Source organism: Rhinolophus hipposideros, assembly GCF_964194185.1.
Source record: "Rhinolophus hipposideros genome assembly, chromosome: 15".
In the NCBI taxonomy this organism is placed as follows: Eukaryota; Metazoa; Chordata; class Mammalia; order Chiroptera; family Rhinolophidae; genus Rhinolophus; species Rhinolophus hipposideros.
In genome coordinates, this window is record NC_138061.1 from 26,709,220 (window position 1) to 26,722,968 (window position 13,749).

General features: G+C 41.1%; 1 protein-coding gene across 9 annotated transcripts in view; it reads right to left on the bottom strand.

Annotated features, from left to right (window-relative positions):
• LCOR (ligand dependent nuclear receptor corepressor) overlaps window positions 1-12,628 on the bottom strand; it is a 118,987-nt gene extending 106,359 nt beyond the window's left edge. For 2 of the 9 annotated variants that reach the window (XM_081074272.1, XM_081074277.1), the window contains exons 1-2: window positions 12,489-12,624; window positions 11,406-11,479 (exon numbers count right to left, since the gene is read on the bottom strand). Coding sequence is in view for 1 of the 9 variants with exons in the window: in XM_081074275.1 (XP_080930401.1) it covers window positions 11,048-11,093 (46 nt within the window). In the remaining 8 variants the exon portion in view is untranslated. Of the gene's footprint in view, window positions 1-11,047; window positions 11,112-11,405; window positions 11,480-11,767; window positions 12,195-12,488 lie in introns of those variants that run through there. The other 7 variants (XM_081074273.1, XM_081074279.1, XM_081074280.1 and 4 more) reach the window with 5 other exon arrangements.
• Window positions 12,629-13,749: the final 1,121 nt, after the last annotated feature.

Sequence of the window (13,749 nt, forward strand, 5' to 3'; positions counted from 1 at the left end):
TCATTACTATCACTTACACTTCTGTTCTTGAGTCACAGAAACCAGACGTTGGCAGCAGCATGATTTGACAACAGACCCTTCCTGTTTCCTAATAGTCTTTATTCTTTACCTTCTTTCTACTTGTAACTGGCGGTATATTTATACTCCTCAAAATATATTCATACTCCTCAAAATAGTTGACTTCATCTGGATTACTTGTTAAAGAACATCTGACAAAATATGGATTGGTTGACTTAGCAACAGTTTAATTATTAAAGATATTTTAACCTAAACATCTTCATATAGTTTTAAAAAATAATTTATATCAAATAGTGTTTGAGAGGTAATACATAAACATTTATTAATCAGTTAATAAGAACAAATATTCCACTTTTTCTAAAATAAAGTTTAAGTCCTCAGGAAAGGAAAAAAAGGCAAAAACTGTCTGGGTGATCAACACCTCTAGGCTACAATGTCAATTTATTATCAACGTAACTACATTGGAATAGTCTTCTCCACTAATTTACATTCTCTTGATTTTAAAACATCAAAATCTGTGACTAATTCAATCTTCCTAATAGTTTAACAGTCTTGACCAAAACTATTCAGGTTGGACTGTCACCTATGTGACCTACTTAAAAAAAAAAAAAAAAAAAGTCCCACACAGATTGAAAGCTCCTGATAAATCCTACCTAGTCTTTTCACTAATGTGGAAAATTCTAGTTTCTCTTCTCTATCTTCCCCCCATTCATGAATTTACCCTTGCCCTTCACCAATAAAATGTACTAATCTGATTTGGATACGTTACATAAAATTAAACGGAAGTTCTTTGCCTAAGGAGAAAGGGGCCAAAGGAAATGTTATCTGCTAGATAAGATTGTACATTGGTAACCATGAGTCTTGACACTGTTTTCAGTGGGCTTATGTGGATTTCAGACTCTGGATATGCCTACTTATTTTAACATGCAAAAATCTATTTTAATAAAAATTCCACAATGAAAGGCTATATAGTAAATATACGAGTACACATAAACAACAATTGGTTGTACAAATCTTACATGGAAAATAATTTTACCACTTTAATCATACTAGTTTTTCTTTTAAAAAGTCAGAATAGCAAAACCCAAGTACCTCTCATAATTGTTGGAAATTAATCCATATTATTAATTAAATGTGTTTATCTTGATGTATTCTCTTTCCAGAACAGAAATGAGATCTAAAGTATCTAACATAGTGTCATAAAAATATTACTCCTAACAATCCTTGTGAGGTTTTCAATAGGTAAACAATAAGTAAAATTTAGTGCACTGACCATGGTACTAAAACCATTTTTAAAAAAAGATGTTAGTTATATTAAACTCATAGAGAAATGACCAGTTTAAAGATTTTTTTCCAGTAACTATTCCCATACACTTATGGACTTCTTAATGCCCATTCATAATTAAAGTATCATTTTATTGTGATCAGATATGCCAATCAATGCCCACTTATACAAGTTAAAAAGTCTGTCAGCTTCCTTACTGGCTGAATAAAAATTCATATAACCTAACACATAATTGTTTTAAGTATTTATATCTTTAATCATGCAATAAAACACTGAATTTCAACAAGGACATTTACAAACATTTACGGTCCTTCTGAGGTAAGGAGTTTCCCATTTTATTTTGGTGGGAATTTCTCCCTATTACCTTTGTCACAACATCTTCTGTATCTACTAAGATCAGTGATGTCTGAAATTACCAAAACAGTGCATCATTTAAAAATTTGCCAAATCTTTCCTCCTTCTCAGAATGTACACACTACTCAACAACTTCCCTTTCTACCACACATTTTAAAATATTTATTGCCAACTGCACTAAATCTAAATCACAGAAGGTTGGGCTAAAGATATTTGGCTAAAATCCAGGAATCTGGAATTCTGACCTCAATGTGCTTTACGTTGTTCCTCCCTTCAATCCCACTTGAGGTCACTGGGAAGGAGATGAACAGAAAAGGCCATGCACCTACAAACTTTTAAGCTTTTGTTACCAACTTCAAAGTGCTCTGTGAACTAGGTTGGTCCACATGGAAGGCTCACCACGCTTAAGGCCTGGAATCACTTGGCTATCCTTTGCTGTCTTTCCTCTTCTAGGGCTATGCTCAAATCTCAGCCAATGGTGAAGAAAGGCCAGTATGGCAACATATGAAATAAAACTAAGCCAATGGAAACATTCAGCTCAGAAACCTACTTAGCCCTGAATACTACTGGGAAAACTAAAAAATCAAGAAGGAAAAGACAAAACAGGATCATAATGCTGAAGAGAAAGGGGCAAGTCATTCTAGGCCAGGGAATTTAAAGAATAATTATGTTACCGTTTACGGTGAGATTATGGGTAGAGAAACCAGAATTCTTTAATGTAAGTATGCACTCAGTAGTTGGAAACAAGGAAAGAGGGGGCAACATGGTGCAACCAAATAGGGACATCTAAGACAAGGGTGTTGCTCTATAATGTTTAAGATGAAAAACACAGGCTTTTGAATTTCAATCCTGGGTATACCATTCTTTAGCTGGGTAACCATGAATGAAATCCTTAGTCTTTCAAAATCTGTTTCTTCATCTGTAAAACTGATATTAACATCAAAGGGCGCTCCTGTCTGGCATAGTAAATGCAGAATATGTGGTAGCTTTTACCAAACATTAATAAAACAAAACAAAAACTTGTCTTCTCCATATTTCAACAGTATCGTATTTTTTTTTTAATTTATGAACCACTTGCTGCAGATGGGAGATGGGAAGAGGAAAACAGTACTATACAAAAGATTGTAAAAAAGATTCAATACTAAATATGTCTGGGATTTGCTTCAAAATAATTCAATGGGAATGAAACAATGGACATTAGCTGATGTATCTGAGTTTTCACTGTACAGTTCTACTTCTGTGTATGTTTGAAGTTTTCCCAAATGAAAGATTTTTTTTAAACTCCTTTCCCTTGAATATGGTTGAACAAGAAAAGTTCTAGCATCACTTCTACCTTTGATAAATCATGAATCTAAAAGATGGAAAGCAAGGTAAGAGAACAGCAGAATATGGTGGGTAATAGAAGTAAATACCTACAAATGACCTAGAAAATATGCCTACATTGAGAAGGGGAGTCTTCAGGAAAAAGCTGACAAATACCCATGCATTGGGGACAATAAAAAAAAGAAAATAGAGCAACAAACTGAGAGAGAGCAACAAACTGAACATGAGCATGTCTTAATATAACAAATTCAACAATTCCTTCCTGTACACACATTGTACACTTATTTTTAAAATTTGTATAAACCAAGAATTCTAAACGTATTAGTGTAGCATGTACTTATATTATTAAATCAGGTATGAATTCTGTTGTAAAATGAAATATATTGCTTTGTGGTATATTCACGTTTCACCTGTTCGATTTTCTATTACTAAGATATACCCTGTAGATACTTTCAAAATAAAGTTTTCTTCCCCTTTATTTTGCGAATTTAGGAGAGGGAGAACATGCCTTCACCCTTTAAAAAAGTCAATACGAGAAACATACGCAATAGTCATTTATTGATAATGATCATGACAAAATAAAATGATTCAGATTTTATTAAAAATAAGCTAATCATGGGGGGGTGTGAACGGGTGGCTCAGGTGGTTAGAGCACCAGCTCTGGGCAGCGGGGCTGCCGGTTCGATTCCCACAGGGCCAGTGAGCTGTGCCCTCTGCAACAAGAATGAAGTCAATGAGCTGCCGTTCAGCTCCCAGGTGGCCAGATGGCTCAGTTGGTTGGAGCAACTGCTCTCAACCACAAGGTTGCCGGTTTGACTCCTCGAGTCCCGCCAGGGATGGTGGGCTCCACGCACTGCAACTAAGATTGAACACAGACAGCACCTTGAGCTGAGCTGCCGCTGAGCTGCCAGATGGCTCAGAACTGCCGCTGAGCTCCCGGATGGCTCAGTTGGTTGGAGCGCGTCCTCTCAACCTCAAGGTTGCCGGTTCGACTCCTGCAAGGGATGGCGGGCTGTGCCCCCTGCAACTAGCAACGGCAACTGGACCTGGAGCTGAGCTGCACCCTCCACATCTAAGACTGAAAGGACAACAACTTGACTTGGAAAAGTCCTGGAAGTACACATTGTTCCCCAATAAAGTCCTGTTCCCCTTCCCCAATAAAATCTTAAAAAAAAAAAAAAAAAAAAAAAGCTAATCATGACACTGAATAACAGTCACAGACTACGGAGCATTACCAATGAGAGTGAAAATTCTCATCATACAAGTTTTTCCAATAATAATTACCATGGGAAATAATACTAGCATCAATTCTTCTAACCCAAAAAGTTTCAATGTGTATCATCTTTAACAGAGATAGAAAACTATTATGTAATTTCATACAGCAATTTGACCAAGATAATTTAAAAGTTTTCTTCTGGAACAGTTCAGTTCCGTTTTACTTTTACCTGAGAAGTGAGGTAAATGTTTCAAACATTAAAATATACAATTATTTCTGTGGATAAGAGGGAAGCATTTACGCTGATGGAAATCCCAATTGATTTAATAATTATTACTCAGTGTTTCCCAACTGACCAATTGTTTTTAAATACCCATCTTTATCTTCCTACATTTCTAAATAAAGACAAAATAATGCATGTGAAACTTTTCTAAAAAGTATAAAATGTGCTATGCAGATATAAAATGATGGCACAATTAATGGATTTTTCTGACACTTCCTGTGTTCTATGTCAAGTCTTTTTATTTACTTATTCCCCAGGTTACATACACTTAATCAAAAATCTCCTGAGACAATTTTGTTTCTAAATGATCCCCTTCAAATTCTGTAAAACAACGGTGATGGATAAACTGTTAATGATTAAATTATAAGAAATACTTTTACTTCAAACGGTAGTTTTGTAACAGTATTTAATACAACTGCAAGATACAACTGACGGGAATTATTTTGTTCTCTTAGTATGAAATGTCTCAAAGATACTCGTTTTTAGTTTCTTAACATCAAAATTTGAAATTAAGTCTAAATTACTGGTTACGTTCGTATTTTTTCTTTTTAGCCATTCCCTTTGAAACATTCTTGCTCTTAAAATTCAAAAACACACATTACCCAAAACTTGGTAAAAACTCATTAAAATAAAGGCACTCAATAAAAACTGGCTTCATACATATAACTTCCTTGGACTGCATAATAGTTAATTCAGAAAGCTGATTAAGTATTATACCAAAAGAATATAATTCTCTTTAATAAAGATAAATATAAACACGTAGAGCAAAAGGAATAAAAACAAGACAAAAATCATTAGACGGTGTCAATCATCACTATACAGGTTTCCTAACTTGCCCCTCACAGATAATCCGTTAAGTAAAGGATTCTCAGCCTAATTCTGCCACCTACTTCATAAGATTCTCGATTTAAACCTTAGGACATCACTACACCTGACACTTTGTGACAGACCAAATCTAACCAACTCAAAACTCACAGAAACTCAGACTAGTGACAAAATTAAAAACAGTCTTTTGAAAAGCCGATTTTAGTTTAAGACCAGAAAATAAATTCCTATAGGGGATATATAGGTGACATGCTTGCAAAGGTAGGTTGGAGCATCATATAATAATTTGCCATAAATATAACCTGTCAGATAGATATCTGGGTTTTTCACACAAAAACGTAATCTTAAATTTCGAAAGTACTGCTATTCTGGGCCAGCCCAGTGGCTCAGGTGGTTGGAGCTCCGTGCTCCTAACTCCGAAGGCTGCTGGTTCGATTCCCACGTGGGCCAGTGGACTCTCAACCACAAGGTTGCCAGTTTGACTCCCGCAAGGGATGGTGGGCTGCGCCCCCTGCAACTAGCAACGGCAACTGTCTTAGTCCACAACTAAGACTGAAAGGACAATAACTTGACTTGGAAAAAAGTCCTGGAAGTACACACCGTTCCCCAATAAAGTCCTATTCCCCTTCCCCAATAAAATCTTTTAAAAAAATATTGCTATTGTATAGATTCTCGCTATTCAACTTAGAAACAGAACAGATTCAGACAAATTGTCTATATAGAGGTATCCCTCTCTACCCAAACCTTTATTTCCTATCCAAAACTCAGGGGTAGAACAGATTGGAATAATGGAATGTACCACATTATTATCTGAGCCCTCACTATAGAAAAGCAGGAATTTAGAAGATTTGGATCCCAAAGTATATCTGTGTTGTTATACAACTCCATCAAATAACTAATAATTTTAGTAATTCATAGAAAAGGATGTTTAAGGAAGCCTTTCCAGAGTAATTCTAGTTCCCTCTCATCACTCCACGACTATATCCATTATTCCCTTCACAAGATACAGCAGGTCCTTGAATAATATTGTTTGGTTCATTGTCACTTCATTATAATGTTGATGAGATGTCATAGGACCTTAACTCACTTATATCAATTAGCCTATGGCAAAATTGGTTTCGTTATACATCAGTTCACTTCAAGTCACAGAACCTATCACGACCTTAAGTGAGGACTTCAGTACATAGTGCAGTTTATCTTCTGGTCTGTAATTATTCTCAAATTGAGGGTATGATGAGAAAAAAAATGCTTGCAAATCACATACTGATGTGGATCTAGTATCTAGAATATATTCAAACTCAACAATAAAAAGACAAATAACGCAATTTAAAAATGGGCTAGGGATCTGAACACACATTTCTCCAAAGATATACAAATGGTCAACAAACATATGAAAAGATGCTTAACATCACTGGTCATTAGGGAAATGCAAATCAAAAACATAATGAGGTATCACTCCATACCTATCCACTAGGATAGTTATAATAAAAAAGACAGACAATAACAAGAGTTAGCGAGAGTGTGGGGAAACTGAATCCTCACACATTACTGGTGGGAATGTAAAATGCTGCAGCCAAGTTGGAAAAGTTCCACAGTTCCTCAAAAAGTTAAAACATAGTTACCATATGAGCCAGCAATTCCACTCCTATGTACATGCAAGAGAAGTGAAAACAAATGTCCACACAAATAATGCTGCTAATGTTCACAGCAGCATTATTTATAACATGTAAAAAGTAGAAACCAAAATATCTGTCAACAGATGAATGGATAAACAAAACATATGTCCATATATGTATGAACTATTTAGCCATCAAAAGCAATCAAGTGCTGATACATACTACAACATGGATGAATCTTGAAAACACGCTAAGAAGCCAGAAACAAAAGGCCAAATACTTCATAATTACATTTATATTAAATGTCCAGAATAGGTAAATCTACAGAAAGTAGACTAAGGGTTGCCAAGGGCTGGGTCACAGGAGGAATGGGAAATGACTGGTAATGGGTATGGAGTTTCTTTTGGGGTGTAATGAAAGAGTTCTGCAATAAGATACTGATATTTGCACAACCTTGTGAATAAATTAAAAACCACTGAATTGTATACTTTAAAGGAGTGAATTTTATGGCATGTGAATTATATCTCAATTTAAAAAAAGAAAAAAATTCAGGGTATGGACCACTGTACTTGGGATACTTCCTACATACAAGAGACAGTAAATAAAAGGAGCTAATAGTTCACACCGGAATTATCCCAAAAGCAATGGGCAAGTGTAAGGAATAGTTAAAAAAAATTTTTTTAAATATTTGCAAGTAGAAGATAATTTGGAGCAGGGGTGTCCAAACTGCGGCCCCATCCATTTTTTATTGGCCCGCAGCAAATTCCAAAATAGATTTAGTTTACTTAAATAAACCAGGTGAGGCAATACGTACTTCACCTTGAGTGAGTAGCCCAGCTATTTGTGTATTTTACCGCATATGGCCCTTGGTGAAAAACGTTGAAAAAAGTTTGGACAACCCTGATTTGGAGGGTAGTGATGGTACGTTTTTACCTTCAAACGACAAAAAAATAAAAGTTTTGTTTATTCATATCTACCCAATATCTAGATTACACACAGATGGGTAGATATAAAGAAAATAAGACTCAATCAAGAAATTCAGAGGCACATCAAAACAAATCAAGCCCCATGTGCTGAGCTTTCAGGCCCAGTTTGCAAACCAAGAAAGAAAATCAATCTCATTATTTTACATATACCTTTATCTGCCACAGAAAATACTTTTTAATTGTTTCCAAATACCAAACCCAACCTGTAAGGATGAAAATATTCCAATATTAAGGGTAGTAAAAACTACGCTATTGATTTTAGGCAATTCCAAAAACAGGTTTTGTGCAATGGAATAACACAGTCTCCAAATGAGCTTACTTAGAGGAAACACTGTTGTGGATTACAATATTGTCCCCGTAAAGGTGATTTAAAAAAACAATCAGTGTCATTATTGTAGAATTCCACAAGGGAATCCTTAAATAAAGGAAACATTACTTCCCTGAGCTATTGAGCGAAATTTGCTGCAAACTGCAAGTTGCCTAATAAAGCGACTCCACTTTATAACCTGCATTAGAAAATCCTACAACCTACCTTTGCAAACATATCATCTACATATATGTCCCCTACAGGAGTCATGTATTGCAATTTAAATAGACAACTCATTCTTGTCCTTTTCCACTTGTGCTCATTTGTTTTTCATGAGAGGAATGCCTTTTCCATATTCATCAACATGAAGCAAAAATCTGCCAATTTCTTCATGAAGCCTTCCTTCATCATCTCAAGAGATTTCTTTCATTTCAAAACACCCCTAGCACTGGCTTGCACCATCGTAAGGCACATTTTGCCTTGAACTGTAACTGAATATACTATATTTTCACTAAGGACTAAAAGCTCCTGAAGATTAGGGCAGCCTCCCCAATATCTTTGTTTGCCCACAGTGCTAAGTACAAGGCAGATGCTTAATAAATATTTAAATGAAGTACTTACCTAACTGCCTTTCGTTCCTAAAAACAGTACTACTAAACAAACAAGTAACTAAGTGATCAGGCAAGTACTCAGAAGTGGCAAGTCCCCATAGACATTGAACTAATTTTCACTCTGGAAGAAATTTCAGGTCATCCTGTGTAGTCTCCTAAGGCTAAAAAATACAGCATTATTCAGATGCTTCCTAGAATTGCTCCAGCTATAAGCACATCCAAAGAAATTAAGCCAATTCAAAATAATTCTAAGTCAAAGAAACTCATCTTGCTATCCTCCTTCAGCCAAGTTAGAGCTAAGGTGAAATCACCACAACTTTCCCTACATCAGGAAGAGCTTGAGAATACAGCAAGGATGAGGAGCAGCCAAGCAATAGGTTACATCATACTAGGCAGCAGAGAGAATCTCAATCTTTCTGGAATATGGACTGACCATCCTTGTCCCAGAAGACGCTTCAATAATCACCTGGTGACCAAATATTCATCTTGATCATAATCACTTGTCTGAACCTGCTACTAACTCCAACTCAACTAAAGCCTAGTAATAGAAGCTCCAACACCTCCACCTCTACCTCCACTACCACAATCCAGATATGCTCTTCCCTTCTCCCCCCCCCAACAAAAAAGTAGGAGAATTCGATTTTGGAAATGAGAATCACTTTTAATCCAGACTTCTATAAATTAAATATCCACTTAGAAACCAAATGACCCCAAAGTATTAAGATAATCAGTAAACAGAATCAATTATAAGGTTACTGTTAAGAACCTATCCCATTAAAATAAATTATTACATCTGCTAGTGACAAACATACATGGTTGTCATTTGGACTGTGTGTTAAGAATCATTGCCAGCCCTTTAAAATGCAGAAAGTTCATACTACAGTTGATTTCCTTACAACTGTCCTCTCAAAGCACAAAATTACACATAATAAAAGAGAAAATATGAGACCAAACTGATTCTAGTTGGGAGACTATCAACTATATATATTACTGCTTAGATTAAAATACTGCTCTGTACTCTGGACTCTAAATTAATCTCCTGAACTTTACTACCTTGAAAGTGGAAATTTGGAGTTAAAGGTAGGTTTTAAGAAAACTGATCACCAGATTAATATCCTCCTTCAAAAAATGAATCTTAAATTTGATATTCAATTCAGATTATTTACAGGATTAGTCATTTAAATAAAAAAGCCTTGTCAAGCAGCAAGCAGTAACTGACCACTAACACTGGCAATGACTAATAAAAAGGGGGCCTGAGGCAAAAGGCAAGGATTCAAAGCAAACAGATTAAAATAAGACAAACAACCCATTAAAACCATCTAAAGCAACAGCGACTTAAGAAATCTACAGGATCATAGTCATCAATTCCAAAATCTTTTAAAAATGAAAAAGTCCTACTAAAAAAACCCAATCAGCAAAAAAGTGAAGCAAATACAAAAACTAAAGATTCTTCAAAATAATTTCAGGATTTTATATTAACTCACAATCCTGAAAACTCATTAATTTCATGCTTCTTAAAACTTAAAATGCCTTTTATAAACTCTCTTATATGATGGTTACAAATAATACATAAGTCAAAAAATGCTTAAGCAGACATAACATTTCAGTAAATGTATGATAGATTTGAAAGAATAAAATGAGCTGAGACAGAGCAGAGCAAATAACTGATCCCAAAGGCGGATTCCTGTAGGGCAGCGCTGGGATTGGATTGGCAGGAGGGAAATTTTAAAATATATCCACAAGACAAATTACACCAAAAAAACTGATTCACGCCTTTATTATTTACACAAGCATACGTTCTTAAATATACATGTAACCTTTGGACAACTAAAGTGATATGATCAGATACCGTAAACCATTGTTGCTTATATTAATTTTCATGTTAGTCTAAATCTTTAAAATCCACATACATTTTTCTAATGAAACACTGCAGAGATGGAAAGGCTTATATCCTCTAAGCAAAGATTACCATATTTTTGACTTGTTTAAAGTTTCAGTTTTGCTTTATAATCTATTACAGAAAACATCCCTTGTGGGACATTGTAAAGGGCATACCCCTCCTGTCAAGCCAGAAGGCTCCAACACAAAGACACGGAGCGAACCAAGTGCTGTAATTCTTCCAAACTGAGCCTCTCCAGCACCCCCTCCACCCTTCCCCCCAACAGATATGTCTATTAAATCAGTGTCTGTTCTCCCCCTCGCACAACAAAGAGAACTTCTCACCGCATGAAATTGCCGCTGAATGGACACCAGAAAGCAGGATTTGCATAATTCCTCCAACGAATCCCTGTCGGGCAGGAGGGGATGAGGGGGCCGAGAGAACGGACAGAACCTCCTACGTTCTGTCGGGAAGACCTGGTTCCCCAGAATATCCCCCAAGGGTGGGGAGGGGGCTGGAATTCTGGGCCTCCCCGAGGGCTGGGCGTGGGGGACGGAGGACGACAGCGAGCGCTTCCCCACACAGCAGCAGCGAAGCAAAGACGGGGAAATAACAATACTGGGGGACAGGCGAGTAAGACACAGGGACGGACGGGGGCCAGGGGGCGGCGGGCGGAGCGGAGACACCACGCGGGCCACTTACTTTTTGGAGGGGGGTTAAATATATGAGTTAAGCCCTTATAGTCCCGCCGGCCGCCGCACAGAGGGAAACGGGACCTTGGGAGAGAAAAACAGACAAAACACAGAGTGTAAGAGGCGCAGCTCGGCCCCCCGGCCCCTCCCGGAGCGACCCCGTCCACACTCCCTTCAGCCCGCGGGGAAAAAAGCCACCCGGGGCGGCCCAAGGTCCGGGAGGCGGCGGGCGGACGAGGCTCTCGGCCCGGCGGCGGCTCCGGCAAAGCCCCCGGGAGGGCACAAGAGCGACTTCTCCTCTCGGTCGGACCCGGTCCCACCCTCACCCTCCTCCTCGCCGCGCACACACGGAACACACACACACACACCGACCCGAGCGTCGAGGATTAACTCCCCGGCCGCCGCCGCCGCCGCCGCCCGCAGAGGAAGTGCAGCCGCTGCCCCCCGCGGCCATGACACCCCACTTGGCTCGCTCAGGCGGCCCCGGGGCCTGTGACAGCTCCGGCTCCCTCCGCCCCCATCTCCACCTCACGCCTCGCACACGCCCGAACGCCCGGCGCCCGCCTGCCCGCCGCGCGTGCACGCGGGGTCCGGGGGCGCGCGCCGTCGCTGCGCGTGGGGGAGGGGCGGCGCGGGGGGCTGAAGTCGCCGGCCAGAGCCGAGGCCAGAGCTGAGCGGAGGCTCAGCACGCGCCCCCGGACCCACACTGGGCTCTGCGGGGCCCGCGGCGGCGCCCCCGGCCGAGAGGCAGCACCGTGGGGCCAATCTCCACAATAACCTCGCGGCGGCGCCGGGCCCCCGGACGGGGAGGGGCGTGGGGAAAGGAGGGACTCGCGCTCCCGCCTGAGAGCCCGCCCCGGGGAGGGTGCGTGGGGAGGGGCAGGCGCGCGCACCCCGGCCCGAGCCCCGGAGAGCCCGCCCGGAGATGGCGCGCGCGCGCGCTCCGGGGGGTGGGGGAGGGGGACGCTCAAGCCAAAGAGGGCGGGCGGGCGGGCCGGAGCGGCAATTGCCTCTCCCCCGGCTCCCTCCCACGTCCGGGGTGGCCGGCGGCGGGGCGGCCCGAGAGCCGGAGGCGGCCGGGCGAGAGTCTCACCTACACAGTGAATGAGCTTGTGGCGCCACGAGTCCAGTTCTTGCCGAAAGCCGCGTCTCTCAACGGAGCATTGCTGCCGCCTACACACCCTCGCCATCTTCTGCCGCCCGCCCGGCCCTGCCTCCACCGCGGCCCCGCGCACGCCCAGCCGCGTCGCCCGGGGCCGCGCACGCACCCGCGGCCTGGGCGTCGCGCCTCCCGCCGGGGGCGGCGCGGGGGCAGGGCCAGCCTCACCTCCCCGTGGCCCTGGCGGCGACCTGGGAGCGCACCTGGCGGGCACTCTCTGTGGCGGGGCCGGCCGGGCTGCCGTCCCCGCGGTCTTTGGCGGTGGCCGCCGCCTCCTCTGGCCGCCCAGGAAGGCGCCTTCCCCCGGCTGGAGCTCAGTCCCTGCGACCCGGCACCGCCGCCGCTCTGTCCCCAAAGCCACGGCTGCCCTTCCCTTTCCCTTCCCGGGGTTTTTTGTTTCTTAAATCAGCCCCATTTATTACTTCCAACCTGCCTGTCGCCGGGCACCAACTGTTGCAAGTTCCGTGATAACTGTGCCTCTGAATTTCTCGGCCGAAACTGCCCCTCCCTCCCAGGGATCTGTTTAAGAAGCAGAATTAAGAATAAATGCCCGGATGCCGGTGGGGGCACTAAGCCCTAAAGTTTTACAACGTCAAAGGATGCATTTTTAAAAGTCATTGGAAGGCTGAGACAGCATTCGTAAACCCAGGATAAACTGAAATCAAACGTTTTAATTTAAATTAAAAACGAGGGGATTTCGACTAGCAAAACTGATCATAGGTGAAATTCTCGGGGTGGCGGGTTGAGAACCGCTTCCGTGTGTGTGGTGCGGCAGGGGTCCCACAATTTTGCTAAAATGAGAACGGCATTTCAAACGAAGGCTTAATTAACAGTACTTAAAGCATAGTGTTGGGAATCTCTCCATTGCGTATTTCATGAAATATTTTCGAAGGGGTTTTCAGGTGAAATCTGGAATAATTAAATCACCTTGTGTAGGGCACTCCCTGTTCCATTTAAACATAAGGCTGATTTTAATTACTTGACTGTTATTAGAAAAAGAAAGGAGAAGAAAGAACGAAGGGGGAAAGGAGCATGGGGGGGGGGACGGAATACAAAACCACAAGAAAAACACGGAAAATATATCCCTCTTTACCAGCAGGCCCAGTACCCTAGGATTCTGGCTTCCACCCCCCCCCCCACCTTTGGGGTTTAAGATTAAGGACGCCGCATTCCTGCTTTTAGATATTTAAATTTA